Raw genomic sequence first — 15,676 nt, forward strand, 5'->3', positions numbered from 1 at the left:
TGTCTGATTTTACTTTACAGCACTATATCACAGATACTATACACGATTTAAAGATGAAATTTAATGGATGTTAAGATATCAATGAGGAGAGGTGTCATGCACAAAATCTATAACCCTACACTTTCTTAAATAAGAGTTATTGCCAATTGTTTTTTTTTTGTTGTTACTTTGAATTAAGTGAGATAAGGGTACAACCCTTCAAATAAACTTTTCTGTTAGTTCTGCAACCATCAATAATCAAAATTTATTTGGCGGGGGATATCAATTTAACGAATTCGCTTTTTTAATGGTCTAAACGTTGAAATAGACTTAATATTTTAAGTAGCAATGAATATATAAGACTCAACAGACTCATCAGTCATCAGTATTATGTTAGCATATCTTTAGTCGGTTACTGAACTAGGGAAAATAAAGTTGAAGTTTATCAGGTGTTCTAAAAGTCCTCACCGCCAGGCAGATAAGTCTACAAAGTATTTTAAAACCGGTTCATGAACATGAAATGATAAGTCATTTACGCCATCGGGATTATTTATTTTAAGTCAATATGTTTTTGGAATCTTAAGGCACTCATTGAAAAATACACCAATACATAAATAAATATCTAGGTCAGTTGTGATTCTGTCAAGCAATGATTATCATATCAATTATTATCTCCAGAGTTATTCTTTTTTTCTTGCACTTATCATAATCTAACCATCTGCATTATTTTTGCCAAACAGGTGGTTTTGCAATCTGAGCACCACAATCATCAATATTTTTGTGTGGATATAAAGATGTTATAAAAATTTAGGATTATAAAACCTTAAGTTTTATTGTGCTGTACTTGTTTAGGAGATGTGTAATACCAACTGGCTACTTCTGTTTTCAGAACTAAAAGGCACAGAAGGATTTTATTAATATTTTGTTGAGTTCTCAGATTAATCGAGCCTTAAGCACTTCCTGCTACAAAAACATATTTTCGAGCAACAACATATTGATAATATCCATTTTAATGCCGTGCCGGTCTTTACAGTGGAGTGATCGAGTCACACAGATATGTTTGCCGCACTCCATGAATCAGAAGTCTGCGTCTCACGACTAGTCTCGATAAACTGAATCATGGGCCTGTCGCAACATTGTGGGAGGCTTTTTCATGACCAAACATTTGGCAGTCTGGAAATAAAGTAAAAGTCATTCATACTTAACTTAAACAAGATGTGTTTGTGAAACACAATGTCCCCCTATATGATGTTTGACATTGTAGGATGACCTTGACCTTGTGAAGGATGACCTTGACCTTTCAACACTCAAAATGTGCAGCTCCATGAGATACACATGCATGCCAAATATCAAGTTGCTATCTTCAATATTGCAAAAGTATTCATAAAATAAGCGATTTAGGCCACATATATTTGACCTCTGACCTTGAAGGATGACCTTGACCTTGACGTTTTACCACTCAAAATGAGCAGCTCCATGAGATGCACATGCATGCCAAATATCAAGTTGCTATCTTCAATATTGCAAAAGTATTCATAAAATGAGCGATTTTGGCCACATATAATTGACCTCTGACCTTGAAGGATGACCTTGACCTTGACCTTTCACCATTATAAATGTGCAGCTCCATGAGATACACATGCATGCCAAATATAAAGTTGCTATCTTCAATATTGCAAAAGTATTCATAAAATGAGCAATTTTGGCCACGTATATTTGACCTCTGACCTTGAAGGATGACCTTGACCTTGACCTTTCACCATTCAAAATGTGCAGCTTCATGAGATACACATGCATGCCAAATATGAAGTTGCTATCTTTAATATAGCAAAAGTTATTGCAAAATGTTAAAGCTGGCGCAAACAGACAGACAGACCAACAGACCAACAGACCAACAGACAGACAGGGCAAAAACAATATGTCCTCCACTACTATAGTGGAGTGGGGGACATAACAAAAACAATATGTCCCCCACTACTATAGTGGGGGACATAAAAACAACAACATTTTTTTGCAAAAAAAAGCATATATTCACTAGATTAAGTGTTCACAAAAAATACTATTTCTGAAAATAAAATTGCAAGAACGATAGTTTAACAGTGAAACGTATTCATGTTTTATGCATCATAAATATACAATCACATTAAGACACTGAAAAACAACTTTTCATACAAAATAATATAATGGAGCAAAAAGAATGCTTTTTTCCATTATATGACACATTAATAAATTAAAATATGAGTAATCTTCTTGTTTAACCTTTTTTCAGGGTTATTTGACAAAAGTGGGACTCTATAACACAGTTTGATCCTCAGGTTATGATATTACATATGGAATTTCATGTCCTTTATAAATTAAAAGAAAATGCAAGGCTCTAAAAACCAATGCACCAACAGAAAGGTTCGAAGATTATATTCTACATTCTCTCATTATTTTGTTGAATACAAGTTAATGCAGATCTTTACTAAGCAAACTAGAGCTTTGCCACAGACGTGACAAATACCCCCACGTGCCGCATTGACACAGATTATTTTGCATGCTGTCTTCACAAAACAAGAGAATCAAATTTATGGCGATTTTTATGAATGATAATGCCATTATCATTTATGGCCATTTCGACCTTTGAACTCTTGAATTCTTAAGCATGACATGCAGTCCAAATTTATGGCCATTTTTTTGCTTTTGAACTCCAAGTGTGACCTAGACCTTGGAGTTATCGACATAATTCTTTCGCATGACACATTGTCCAATGACTGTGAACAAATGTACCATGTATTTTTAAAATCTCACAATAAATGACATAGTTATGGCCTGGACAAGATCATTTATGGCCAATTTTGACCTTTGAACTCACAGTGTCACCTTGACGTTGCAGATATAGACGTAATTCTTTTGTGCGACACACCGTCCAATAATGGTGAACAAATGTGCCAAATGATTTTAAAATCTCACAATGAACAACATAGTTATGGCCTGGACAAGCTCATTTATTGTCTTTTTTTCCCTTAAACTCAAAGTGTGACCTTGAACTTGGAGTTATCAACGTAATTCTTTCACGCGACACAGCGTCCAATGATGGTGAACAAATGTGCCAAATGATTTTAAAATCTCATAATGAATGACATAGTTATTGCCCAGACAAGCTCATTTATGGCCATTTTTAATCTTCGAACTCAAAGTGTGACCTTGACCTTCGAGATATTGAAGTAACTCTTTCGCGCGACACACCGTCCCATGATGGTGAACAAATTTGCCAAATGATTTTAAAATCTCACAATAAATGATAAAGTTATGGCCCGGACAAGCATTTGACCCTTGAATTCCTAGTGTGACCTTGATCTTGGAGATATCGACATACTTTTTCACGCAACACACCGTTCCATGATGGTGAACAAATGTACCAAGTTATTTTAAAATCTAACGATAAATGGCATAGTTATGGTCCGGACAAACTTTCGGTTTAAAACACACTAAGTGACTCCATGACCTAGTTTTTGACCCAGCATGACCCATATTCAAACTTGGCCTAAACATCATCAAGATACAACTTGTGACCAAGTTTGGTGAAGATCGGATGAAATTTCGGGACAGACCGACCGACAGTACGACAAAGTGACTCCTATATAGAAATATAAAGCTAATTTATTACCATCAATGCAAACACTCCACAGCTGTTTCCATGGCGCTGTTTGTTGCAAGGTGGCGCTTTGAACTCTGAACTGAATTTCTCCAAGCCATCTTTCACAATCTGCGCTCGTTGACACATGAACTGGCTGCAACAAATATTTTGTTGGTAAAAATCAACAAAAATCATGTGCCTATATACTTAAGCGGTACTTTATCTATACCAAATTGTTTTGGTAATCAATTTTCAAACATATATATATATATGTAAATCTATTAACACATTATTTGAAAAACATAAGTGTGAGAGATAGGACACAATAACAAATAAGAATGAACTAAGAAAGCAAGCTTAAATTTATATTTAGCCTATAATATTAAAGTGTTGGTGGTCATTACAAGTCAATATTTAAGATAAAGATCCAAATATAAAAAACAAATAAGATTTACAAAGTTTTTTGAATATCTTGTTTGGTATATTGCCTGATGAATGATAACTGGAACTTGCCAAAAAAGCTCCCTAAATGTGACCTTTGATCTCTTGTTAACGCATGCGCTGCAGCTTCTCAACATGGAGAACATATGTGGAAAGCTATATTAAAAATGGCATATTCAATTATCGAATCACAGTTTGGATAAGCTCAGAGACACACATAAAATGCACATACACCAACTGCTACTGTGACTGCTATATCAAGCAGGTAAGACAAAAAATGAATTACAGCTTTGAACCTGACCAGAACAAATCGAACAAGGCCTTGTTGTTTCCACCCAACGAGTCGTAAATGGTTACAGTCCTGGACATAACACTTGCAACCAGCAAAACCCAGTGATTGTTGCCTTTACATTGTGGCAGCATAAGTAGATCATACATATTGAAGTCCACCTACAAAATGTGAAATTATAATGTACCTTAAACAATGTATACATTACTAAACAGTGAGAAATTTGCTCAAATTACTTCAAAGAAGTATAGTGGCATGCTAGAATCAAGTACAGTTTAAGTTAACAATAAAACAAAAGATTGTCAGCCCTAGGCCCAATGGTTATGGACAAAAAGATTTCTTAAGTTTTCACAAAATAGACCCTACATAAGCATATGTCAAATTTTGTGACCCCCGGGGCAGTTTCAAATTTGACCCCAGGGGCATAATTTGAACAAATTTGGTAGAGGACTATTAGATGTCTCTACATACCAAATTTGATAGCCCTATGCCCAATGGTTATGGATGAGAAGATTTTGAAAGATTTCACAATATAGGCCTTATATAAGCATAAGTTCAATTTTGTAACCCCAGGGCAGGGTCAAATTTGACCCCAGGTGCATAATTTGAACAAATTTGAAAGAGGTTCACCCAAGGAACATTACTGAGAAATTTCATCAGAATTGGACCAGTAGTTTAGGAGAAGAAGATGTTTAAAGGAAAAGTTAATGCACGGACGGACGCACGCAGGCACGGACGGACGCACGCATGACAGACACAGGACCATGACATAAGCCCCGCTGGCCTTTGGCCAGTGGAGCTAAAAATCAATTAAGGAAGGGAGGGAGCACCCCTCCCTAACCCAACCATAAAGGCCCCTGGGCATCTGAAATATGATCACAAGCACTAATAAACATATAATAATGATAAAACCCGGTCACCACTGTCGATAAATTGGAAATTGTTATGATTGTGAGATATAATGTAAACATTTGCATACAGATCGATCTTTTTTCTTCAAGCCCAACACAAAATAACAATGCAAAATAAAAGTTTTAAAGGTTTTCAATGGGTACAAATAGGGTTTTTATCTGGACATTGGAAACGTTGAAATACATGAAAATATCATCAAACAACTTAAATTTATTTCATTGTTAAAATATGTTTTTCTTGATTTTTTCTTTAAACTTTACACAAAAATGAGTGATTTCAAAAATATAAACTAGAAATGGTGCTGCAGAGGCCGATGTGTATCCCCACGCCACATGTTTGACCCAGGGGTGCGGCCTATGTTAGCGTTTCCGATCGCCAAAATCGCCAAAGGCGATTGAATCTTTCAGCTGGCGATTTAAGTTTAAAATGTGAATGAAAATGGCGATTGCAAAAAACCCTGATATTTCTCTATAAGTATATAATATTCCCTACTTTTAAAGAGAACTCGGTACCGATTTCCACATGTAATCGCCATAAAAGCTCCCGGGTGCCCCATGGTTGGTAATGGGGCTAGGCATAGTTGAGATTAAACGTATTGTCATAAAAGAAGTTCGGTATCAATTAGATGTGAATCGGTGTAGAAATGAAGAAATTATAGTGAAAGGCAATTTTGGGTGGGCGTGGCCTATGTGGGCGCGGTTCCCCAGGGTTGGTAATGGGGCCATGTATAGTTGAGATTAACCATAATGTCATAAGAGAGGTTCAGTATCAATTTGAAGTGAATCGGTGTTGAAATGAAGATTGCAAAAGTTATGACCAAGGTTAAAGTTTTGGGACACACACACACACACACATACAATGACAGACAGGCCAAAAACAGTATACTCCCGATCTTTCGATCCGGGGGCATAAAAATGAGTGAAAATCTCTGACCCGGGCCAACCTCAACCCACATAACTTTTGACCCAGGGGTCAGATCAAAATTCCAAATAGTGCAGGGTCGCACATTATGCTCATAGCTACCATGTGTGTAAGTTTCAAGGTTCTAGTTATATAGTTCATATATTTCACAAATTGTAGATACATTTGACCTGGTTTTCAATATATTTCACATAGTTGTATATATTTGACTTTGGTTTCATAACTTATCTTGTTCTATATAATAACGATCTATTTGACATTGCTCTCTATATGCTGGAGATCTATATGCTGGGCATTGTTCTCTATACAAATGGATAGCATACCTTGTTCTCTAAATATAAAATGATGTTCTCTACATATTAAACATTGTTCTCTATGGCATTGACCTTGATCTTTAAATATAAGACACTATGCCTCTTCTATATGTTGGAATTTGATATCTATATATAAGACATTGCTCTCTATACTTGAAGTTAATCTAATATTGTGTTCTCTATATATTGGACGCTTTTCTATAAATATTGAACATGGTTCCGTATACAAAATACATGTTTATATTTTTTTATAATATTTCACCTCGTTTTCTATAATATGTGTCTTGTTCTGATAAAACTGGGCTAAATTCATGTTGATTTTCGGTAAGAAGGGACTTCCTTCAAACTAAAAATACCATAAAAGCGCAAAGTCTCGTCCCTGATTAGCCTGTGCAGTCTGCACAGGCTAATAAGGGACGAGACTTTCCGCACATGAATTAAGCCCAGTTTTCTCAGAACAAGACACATATAATTCACTGTTCTATATTTAGACCTTGCTCTCTATATATTAAACATTATATTCTCTATACACATGTATATTGGACCTTGTTCTTTATAAATTAGATCTTGTTCTCTTTAAACATTATAAATTAAACAAGATGTCCTCTTACTTGACCTTCCACTGTCATACAATATATCCTCTAAATATTTTGGTAATGTGTCATTAAAAATAGATGAAATCATAATAAGTGCTGTACCGTTGTTTATCGAAGGTTTTAACATGGTTTTTAGTTTAGATGTGTAGGAATTGTACCACAAGGGTGACAGTCTGCGTGGTTTAATAATAAGTGTTTGAAAGACTTTGTCATCCATCATATTTGACATTTGACCATGTTCAACTTTTATTTTGGCTTTTTTTCAGTTGCTTTTGAATGCTTTATTAAATCGAAATTCAATCATTAATTCTGCTATAATGTAAGTTTGTTTTCACTTTCTGGAGGTTTATAAGAAAAGCATTCATTTTGTGCCCCAAGTGTACATGTACAACATTTAATAACCAACTTCAGGCTAACATTGAAGATTATTGGAGAAGCATTTTGATTAAAATTGACATTAATTTGAGAAGAGGAAAAGTATTTTTGTAATAATGTTATGGTAAAGTCAAATATGCTTCCCACACATTATCATTTATATGCTTATATTTTTGTTCTGAAGACAAAATATGGAGACATACCCATATAATAAGAGTAGTTCACCCCCAGAGTGAAGAAACCACCTTTTTCTCTTGGAGATTACACCCTTCTGTGTACTTCTTTCCAGAAAATTAGTGCCTTTGTTTATTAGCTCATCTTTTTTTTGAAAAAAAATTATGAGCTATTGTCATTACCTTGGCGTCGGCGTCGGCGTCTGCGTCGGCGTCCGGTTAAGTTTTGCGTTTAGGTCCACTTTTCTCAGAAAGTATCAATGCTATTGCATTCAAACTTGGTACACTTACTTAATATCATAAGGGGACTTGGCAGGCAAAGTTAGATAACTCTGGCGTGCATTTTGACTGAATTATGTGCCCTTTTTATACTTAGAAAATTGAAAATTTTGGTTAAGTTTTGCGTTTAGGTCAACTTTTTTCAGAAAGTATCAATGCTATTGCATTCAAAGTTGGTACACTTACTTACTATCATGAGGGAACTGGGCAGGCAAAGTTAGATAACTCTGGCGTGCATTTTGACAGAATTATGTGCCCTTTTTATACTCAGGAAATTGAAAATTTTGGTTAAGTTTTGTGTTTAGGTCCATTGTATTCCTTAAGTATCAAAGCTAGTGCTTTCATACTTGCAACACTTACTAACTATCATAAGGGGACTGTGCAGGCAAAGTAATGTAACTCTGACTTGCATTTTGACAGAATTATGTGCCCTTTTTATACTTAGAAAATTGAAAATTTGGTTATGTTTTGTGTTTTGGTCCACTTTATTCCTACAGTATCAAAGCTATTGCTTTCATACTTGCAACACTTATTAACTATCGTAAGGGGACTGTGCAGGCAAAGTTTTGTAACTCTGACTGGCATTTGGACGGAATTATGGGCCCTTTATACTTAGAAAATTGAAAGTTTTGTTAAGTTTTGTGTTTAGGTCCACTTTACCCCTAAAGTATCATAGATATTGCTTTCATACTTGGAACACTCGCAAACTATCATAAGGGTACAGTAAAAGGACAAGTTGCATAACTCTGGATGTCATTTTTACGGAATAATGGCCCTTTTTTGACTTAGTAACTTTGAATATATGGTTATATTTTGTGTTTCGATCCACTTTACTTCTTAAGTATCAAGGCTATTGCTTTCAAACTTCAAATACTTTCATGCTATCATGAGGTTACTGTACCTGGCAAGTTGAATTTTACCTTGACCTTTGAATGACCTTGACTCTCAAGGTCAAATTATTAAATTTTGCTAAAATTGCCATAACTTCTTCCTTGCCCCCCCCCCCCTTCCCCCCCCCCGAACCCCCGAATCCCCCCGCCCCCTTTTTTTAAGTATGTTTGGAATACCGTCCAACCATCACACCCAAGAATCCCCACCCCACCCCCCTCCCCCCACCCGAATCCCCCCCCTATTTTTTTTTTAAGATCATCTCACAAATTACCACCACACCCTCACACTATACCCCCCCCCCACCTCACCACCCCCCATTTTTTTTTTTGAGACGGTAAAAAAACACAAATATTTATTTTTATTATTTTATGTTTGAAATACCGTCCAACCATCGCACCCAAAAATCCCCACCCCACCCCTTCCCCCCCCCCACCTCCCCCCCCCACCCCGATATTTTTTTTCCTTTTTTTCGCATTTTTGGAAGATAATGTAATAAATGTCCACACTCCCACACAATGCACCCCTCTTCACTCCACCCCTCCCTCCTTTGTGATTGAAAATGAGAGTCCCTTCACCTTTAAAAAGAAAATAGATGAGCGGTCTGCACCCGCAAGGCGGTGCTCTTGTTTTTTAAAAGCTATCACCTGTCCATCAAACATGATAAAAATTTCGTACACTTTGGACAATGCGATATTTGTCTTGCAAAAAAAGTTCACAAGGTTTTGGCATCAAACTTTCAGTACATATAGTGATAAGCATTAATGGTTTGAAGAAAAAGAAAATGTAAAACCTTGAAAATTCTATCTTATGAAAAATTTAAAATAACTTTCTTGCAAAATGTACACTTGGGACAGGGACAAATTCTGACCACATTTAGTATTCAGCTGTTCAAAATTTACATGAACAAATAATTGTATAAATACCTGTACAAATGTGTAGAAAAAACATGTGACAGGTTAAAAGGACACTTTTTGCCTATAAATATTGAAGCACTTTATGATGCCACCTCTTAATATACGTGAAGAGAGTTGAAAATTATGGCACAAAATTGACAAGAACATCATTGCTTTGAACACTTGCTACAAGAGATATCAACCTAAGTAAGGTTGTGAAGTAAGAAGCATTGTTTTATTTTTCTTAAAGCATATGCATTTTTATATTCATTAAATGATGGCAATACCTAATATTTCTGAAAGTTTTATTGAAGTATAGAATTGAAAATTGCCTTTTACATAAAATGTCACGCAAAACCAGTACACTTGGGGCAATTTTAAGGATATTTTTCAATTTATTTTGTTAATGAAGCAAGTTATTGAGAAGAATTTTCACATTTAAGTTAATCACATGGAAACACTTCTGTAAGATAGAAAAAGAACTCAAACATGCTTAATGGTAAGAATATAAATGCATGTTTTATTTAGGCTTCATTATTTTTTTAATCACCCATAGGATATGATGCGGCATTTGTCTTTACGGAATATTAAAAAAATCAATCATTTTTACCCGGAAGATGGCGCTGTAATAAATTTGCTATTCTGTGTGTTCTTTTACCAAGCTTGATTAGGAATTTTTGAAAACGCGCCATGGAGATTTTCTTTCACCATTAAAAATAATAGTTCACGGATACAAACCATAATTCCTGATTAATATGTTGCTACAGTGGATTCCTGTTCTTAGCATACCATGTCAGCAAAAATTATGCTAATTACAGGAATATGCTATTAACAGGAACACACATTTTAGCATAAATATAGCAACTGGGGGCATACAATAAGTCAAATCTGTTAATAATTGATCGTCAAAGTGAAATTTAAATTCAACATTGTATATCATTGATGTTTAAGATAACTATTTATCAAATGGAATTGTATTCTAAGGTATTTGCATTTGAATTTGAGCATATTTTTGCAGATTTAAAGCATATTTTCTTGGCATTCTGAGAATGTTCTATGCTATAAAGACTTTAAGTCAATTCTGAATATTGGGGTTAAAAATCATGCTATTAATAGAAGAAAAATACATTAAAATTTAAGAATTAATCTGTGCTTTGACATTCTATATGCTAATACCAGAAATATGCTATTATCAGGTATGCTAATAAGTGGAACCCAGAAATTATCCTTCAGTCTGACAGAATTTTGTAGCCTGTCAGACCAAACATCTGAGAGATTATTTTACATTTTGCGGTGTCTGACTTGGCTTCTCACTTTTGGGTCCATGATGCTAAATGTTTTAGATTCAACACTAGTTTCCTCATTCAACTTCACGACACCAGAGCTCCTGTGATGCAAAAATACTTAAGTGGTATAAAGAGATTTTTTTTCCCTGCAAATTGCGTTTAGTTCCTCACTTCTGGTTAAAAACAAACCTGTTACGCTCCGATTGACTGTCAATTTAATCAGCAAACTCCAATATATATTCCTGTTTGTATTCTTGTATGAAAATGTCCACAACATATGGGCGTAGCTATATGGGGACTGAATATTCAAATACATGTAGGTTAAGAAGTGCAGTAAATGACATGACAAAATGCTGTTAGGACATATCATCATCCTTAATTCTAAACCAGCTATACATGACATTATTCTTAAGAGGGGCATTTCAGAATAAAGATAAAAAGATACAAACGATTCGCAATGGAAAAATTATTTTCTGCAAATATTTTTTATCGAAATTATTTCCGTCAAGACATGTTGTACAATAGCATGCCATGGTTAAAATGAGTGTGTTATTCAATGCCTAAACTCTTTCTGCAAAGTTTGGGAAGTCTGCTTTAGGGACATTTAAATGGAAGGACAGGTGAAAGGTAACTCATTATAGTGCCACCAATGTAATTATTATGCAATTTTTTCGCAGTTCAGAGCTGAAAATAACATCCCAGAACTTAATTATGCACTGACAAGTTATTCAATAAATAGTTAATTGTAAACATTTCAATTATGAAAAATTTAACAACTTGTAATTCAGACACAACTCACATTTTACCTGTCGTTAGCTTTGAACAAGCTAATTGGCCTCGGTGAAAAATAATTTACATTGAAATTAAGAAAAGTCCTCGAGAACTCAGTGCCCCAGATAATTATTTGGGAAATAGGGTTTTCAACCATTGATTTTGAAAAATAGGGTGATTCCATTCTTCATATAGAGTAAAATGAGTAATAAAAATGCATACCTTAAAATAATTGCTGATTTACTTCCGTTGACGCTGCACACTTGTATTGATTCAATAGAACTGTACACTATCATCATAAATTTTAATAAACTGATGTTTCGTAATATCTTTAATCCTTGAAACTGTCCACGATACAAACTTTAAAAAATGTCGACAATTTCTAACCAATGACATGCCTTTTTATACTTTTGACAGGTTTGTTAAGTCACAGACTTTCCATCATGTTTTTTGGATGTCAACTCAACTGCTGTATACACAGTTTCTAACAAAATCGATAATACGAATGATTCTGCACTTATTAGCTCTTGCTTTCTTGGTTCGAAAAAGTTTGCGATCGGCTGATATTTTGGCGCATCAATCTCGGACATCTTTCGACCTTCCTTAGCTATTTTTATTTCGCATCGTAATAGAAACTGAAAGTACAGACGCTTTACAAATACATGCACAATAAGCGACGAATTAGGTCAGATTGAAAACGCATAGCGTTTGAATAACTTTGACCGTTTGCTGAGCTTGCTGAATGTAAGCGTCACCGCGTTACGATAGTAATTCCAAAAAAAAAATACCTAAAATGAGCAAAGCATTTTTAATCGAAGTTTTGTATCGTTAATTTGACGAATTTGCGTAAACGTCAAATTGGTTGCGTTTTCAATACTCATGATATTGTATTTCTTTGCATTTTTAAACATTTTAATAGGGTGAAAGACGCAGATACGCAGCTTATCTGGGGCACTTAGAACTGGTTAACAGACATGATATTTTGGATAATTGTAAAAGTTAGGACAGCAGATATACATGTATGGGGAGAACGAGAAACGTAAACAATGTTAACCAGAAAGGCACAATCACAGGCAATCGGCACCTGTGTCGGAAGCAATTATTAAGAATCATTAAGAAAGTAAATCGATAGAAACAGAGAACCTACACTTGCGCACCCATTGAGCAATTCTTATCAGTTATCGTCGTGATTTTCGCAAAAGTTTTAACAGCCGTTAGACATTTATGATCGATTTTCTTATTAAGCGAGTGGCAACATTTTTTTGATCGACTAGTTTGCAGCCAAAATATAAAGCACTTACCGCGTGCCAACGTTAAACTTTAAACAGGTCGTCAAATAAATTAATACAATTACACTGGCGTTTACCCATTTGTTTTGCGAAAATACTAACGAAACATTTTGTCTACATGTATTTGACACGAATTGCGCTTTTTAACTGGTGTTTTGTTTTACACGCTTTCTGACAACGAGCGGGTACCGAAATCCCACATGTATTATGAATAAAACTGCAGGCCAACAAAACGGTGGCATCGATACGTTTTTATTAAAATAGTAACATAAAAAAGTTTGCGCTTGTCTCTGACATAAAAAGCGCTTTATTGTTGATTTCGTTAAGTTACGCAAATACCAAATTTCCCTATAAGTTTACATAGCATGTACCAGTATGTTAGAAATAGACATATTTGCAACGAAAAGCTTTAGAATAGCTTTATAATTATCTATTTAAATTGATGATTAATCCATAACTGAAACCATTACACCTGTTACATTTATTTTTTCAGAAGTCTTTATTTTTGGAGAAAGATGATAACCGACATGTTGTGTATTTAAAGAAGCAGTTCATCTTTGTAGATTTCTTTTTCTAATTGTTCGCATATTATAACTTCATGTTCAATAACTGAAACCAAACACTGACCCTCAATTGATTATTTTGCAGTAAAAATGTCACATACATGTATAATAGAACAGAGTTGATGAAAAACTACCTTTACATGTACCATTATGACACATATAGCCCGGTGGCAAACAACCATAGTTGTTTCTTAGTGTTATCTGATTTCACCTTCAATGTGGTGTCTTCAATAACCACTGTGGTATAGGATCGAATTTGACTTTTAGCCCTTCACCACTTAGATACGTATTTTGACATGTTTGTAGTCCCGTAGAAAGTTACATTTAATTAAATATCTTTCTTACTAAATTCAAGTTTTAAGGCTTTATTTCCAACCCTTAGATACATGTACATGTACTGAACAGACTGCCAGTTACTCACCGGCTGTTCTGGTTTTATGCTGTTTACACATACCCACTTTGCTTCTGATTCAAAATTCACCAAAAATTAAAAGTTCATACTACATGTACTGTGATGTGACTTCAAATTTTGCAACCTAGTATAAAAATGGTGTAAGTTGTCAACACAGTTTTTCACTTGATTATAATGCTTTAAAATTTTGAACAATCATCTCTGTACAAAAACAAGAGGGAAGTTATCACTAAGAAAGTAAGGAATTTAATTCGACTTGATAAAAGTGCAAAGCCATTTTGTTTTACTTTTCTTATTGAATATCCAATTATTCATAAGCACCTGACAAGGAAAGTATATTTCATTGTTAAGTCCAATTATTGATAAGCACCGGACAAGGAAAGTATATTTACAACAACATTAACACCACTCCCATTGTGAATGTACTGGTCAATTGGCCGGTACAATGAAACTGGGAGAAATAATGCAAAATTATATTTTGCTGCAGCAATACTGCATGGTGTCTAATAACTAATGCTATTTACAAGGAGTATTAAGGGGTGTAAACTTCCTATGACCGACTAGTCTGAAACGAGTAATTTACCATTGTACAAGTCACAATTTCCTGTCAGCCAGTCTGCAGACATCTACAATATTGATCTAACAAAAGAATAAAAAATGTTTTGATGACATGTTTCATTTTTAATTTTATCGCTTGAGAGATGTGAAAGTAGATTACCACAAATCAATCCTGTGCAGAGTGACCGACCCATGGACTCCAATAAACATCCTTTAAATCTTTGCTTTCTGAGGTTAAACTAAACAGGAAACCAATTCATTTCAAACTAGAGTGTTTTAAATTAAAAGAAAATAAAAAGATTCAAATATGTAAAGTATTGTTAGTTTTATTGTGATTATTCCCTGGCCAAACTATGCAACAAAATATTTTGCACTTTCAACACCACGTCATAGTAATAATGCAAATAAAAATGAAAATTTGAATATTTGTAGCACAGAGAACATTGAAATATATGGTGGCATGTAGGTTACATCTAAAATATATATTTCTTTATGTACACACATGAAGACCTAAACATGAGACCTCACATGCCAACATGAAGACAGTTATATATTGGATTTATCATCAATGCAACAGGAGAGATCTGTTCAATTTGTTAACAGATTTGTAGTGCATGTAACAAAACTTCATCTTGTATGATTCGAAATGGATTTTTTTACTGCATAAAATAATAATCAGTTTTTCTATATCTATCTACATGTACATAAAACTTATTTACATCGTTTCTTTATATTTCATTTCCTATTTTTCGAACAAAATAAACGAAACTCGTAAGAATAAGAACTAGGCATTCGGCATGTGTAGAAAACGGCGGACATGTTAGCAACCGGCGCGCACGATTTAGCGATCGCTGATTGGTCGATCGATATTTAGATAAGAATCTGATTGACAGTTGGCGAGATGGCAATTGGTGTCAATGATCGGGAAGTAAGGACCCTAAAACAAAACACGGAGGCGCAAGTTGGCAATGATGCAACTTGGCCTTTATCACCAAGGTGATCAGGAACTGGCTGGGCCACTCGCTGAGCAACAACCAATTAACGGATTTGTGTCAGTCTGTCAACGATGTCTGGTGTACAGATTAGCGTCCAAATATCCGATGAGGAACATAGTG

The 15,676-nt window shown here is 34.8% G+C and overlaps 1 protein-coding gene across 2 annotated transcripts; it reads right to left on the reverse strand.

The window, feature by feature from the left end:
- Nucleotides 1-249: 249 nt before the first annotated feature.
- On the reverse strand, nucleotides 250-12,244 carry LOC127882017 (sentrin-specific protease 1-like). Of its 2 annotated transcripts, XM_052430398.1 has the most exons (4): nucleotides 11,962-12,244; nucleotides 4,341-4,489; nucleotides 3,629-3,752; nucleotides 250-1,152 (listed from the first exon to the last, which is right to left on the reverse strand). In XM_052430398.1, the coding sequence occupies exons 2-4, from the start codon at nucleotides 4,475-4,477 to the stop codon at nucleotides 1,078-1,080; spliced, it is 336 nt and encodes a 111-aa protein (XP_052286358.1). In that variant the 5' UTR covers nucleotides 4,478-4,489; nucleotides 11,962-12,244; the 3' UTR covers nucleotides 250-1,077. The 2 variants fall into 2 exon arrangements, with proteins under 2 accessions (XP_052286358.1, XP_052286357.1); XM_052430397.1 differs by lacking the exon at nucleotides 11,962-12,244 and having other exon boundaries at nucleotides 4,341-4,627.
- Nucleotides 12,245-15,676: the final 3,432 nt, after the last annotated feature.

The sequence above is a fragment of the Dreissena polymorpha genome, chromosome 5 (genome assembly GCF_020536995.1).
Source record: "Dreissena polymorpha isolate Duluth1 chromosome 5, UMN_Dpol_1.0, whole genome shotgun sequence".
Lineage (NCBI taxonomy): Eukaryota > Metazoa > Mollusca > Bivalvia > Myida > Dreissenidae > Dreissena > Dreissena polymorpha.

Excerpts from the sequence above, each read along its gene's own strand:
- LOC127882017 (XM_052430398.1), bottom strand. The coding sequence starts at position 4,477 with ATGTATGATCTACTTATGCTGCCACAATGTAAAGGCAACAATCACTGG. Across the intron at positions 3,753-4,340 it reads GCCTTGTTCGATTTGTTCTG|CCAGTTCATGTGTCAACGAG; the intron begins GTCAGGTTCAAA and ends TATTTGTTGCAG. Across the intron at positions 1,153-3,628 it reads GTGGAGTGTTTGCATTGATG|ACTGCCAAATGTTTGGTCAT; the intron begins GTAATAAATTAG and ends CTTTATTTCCAG.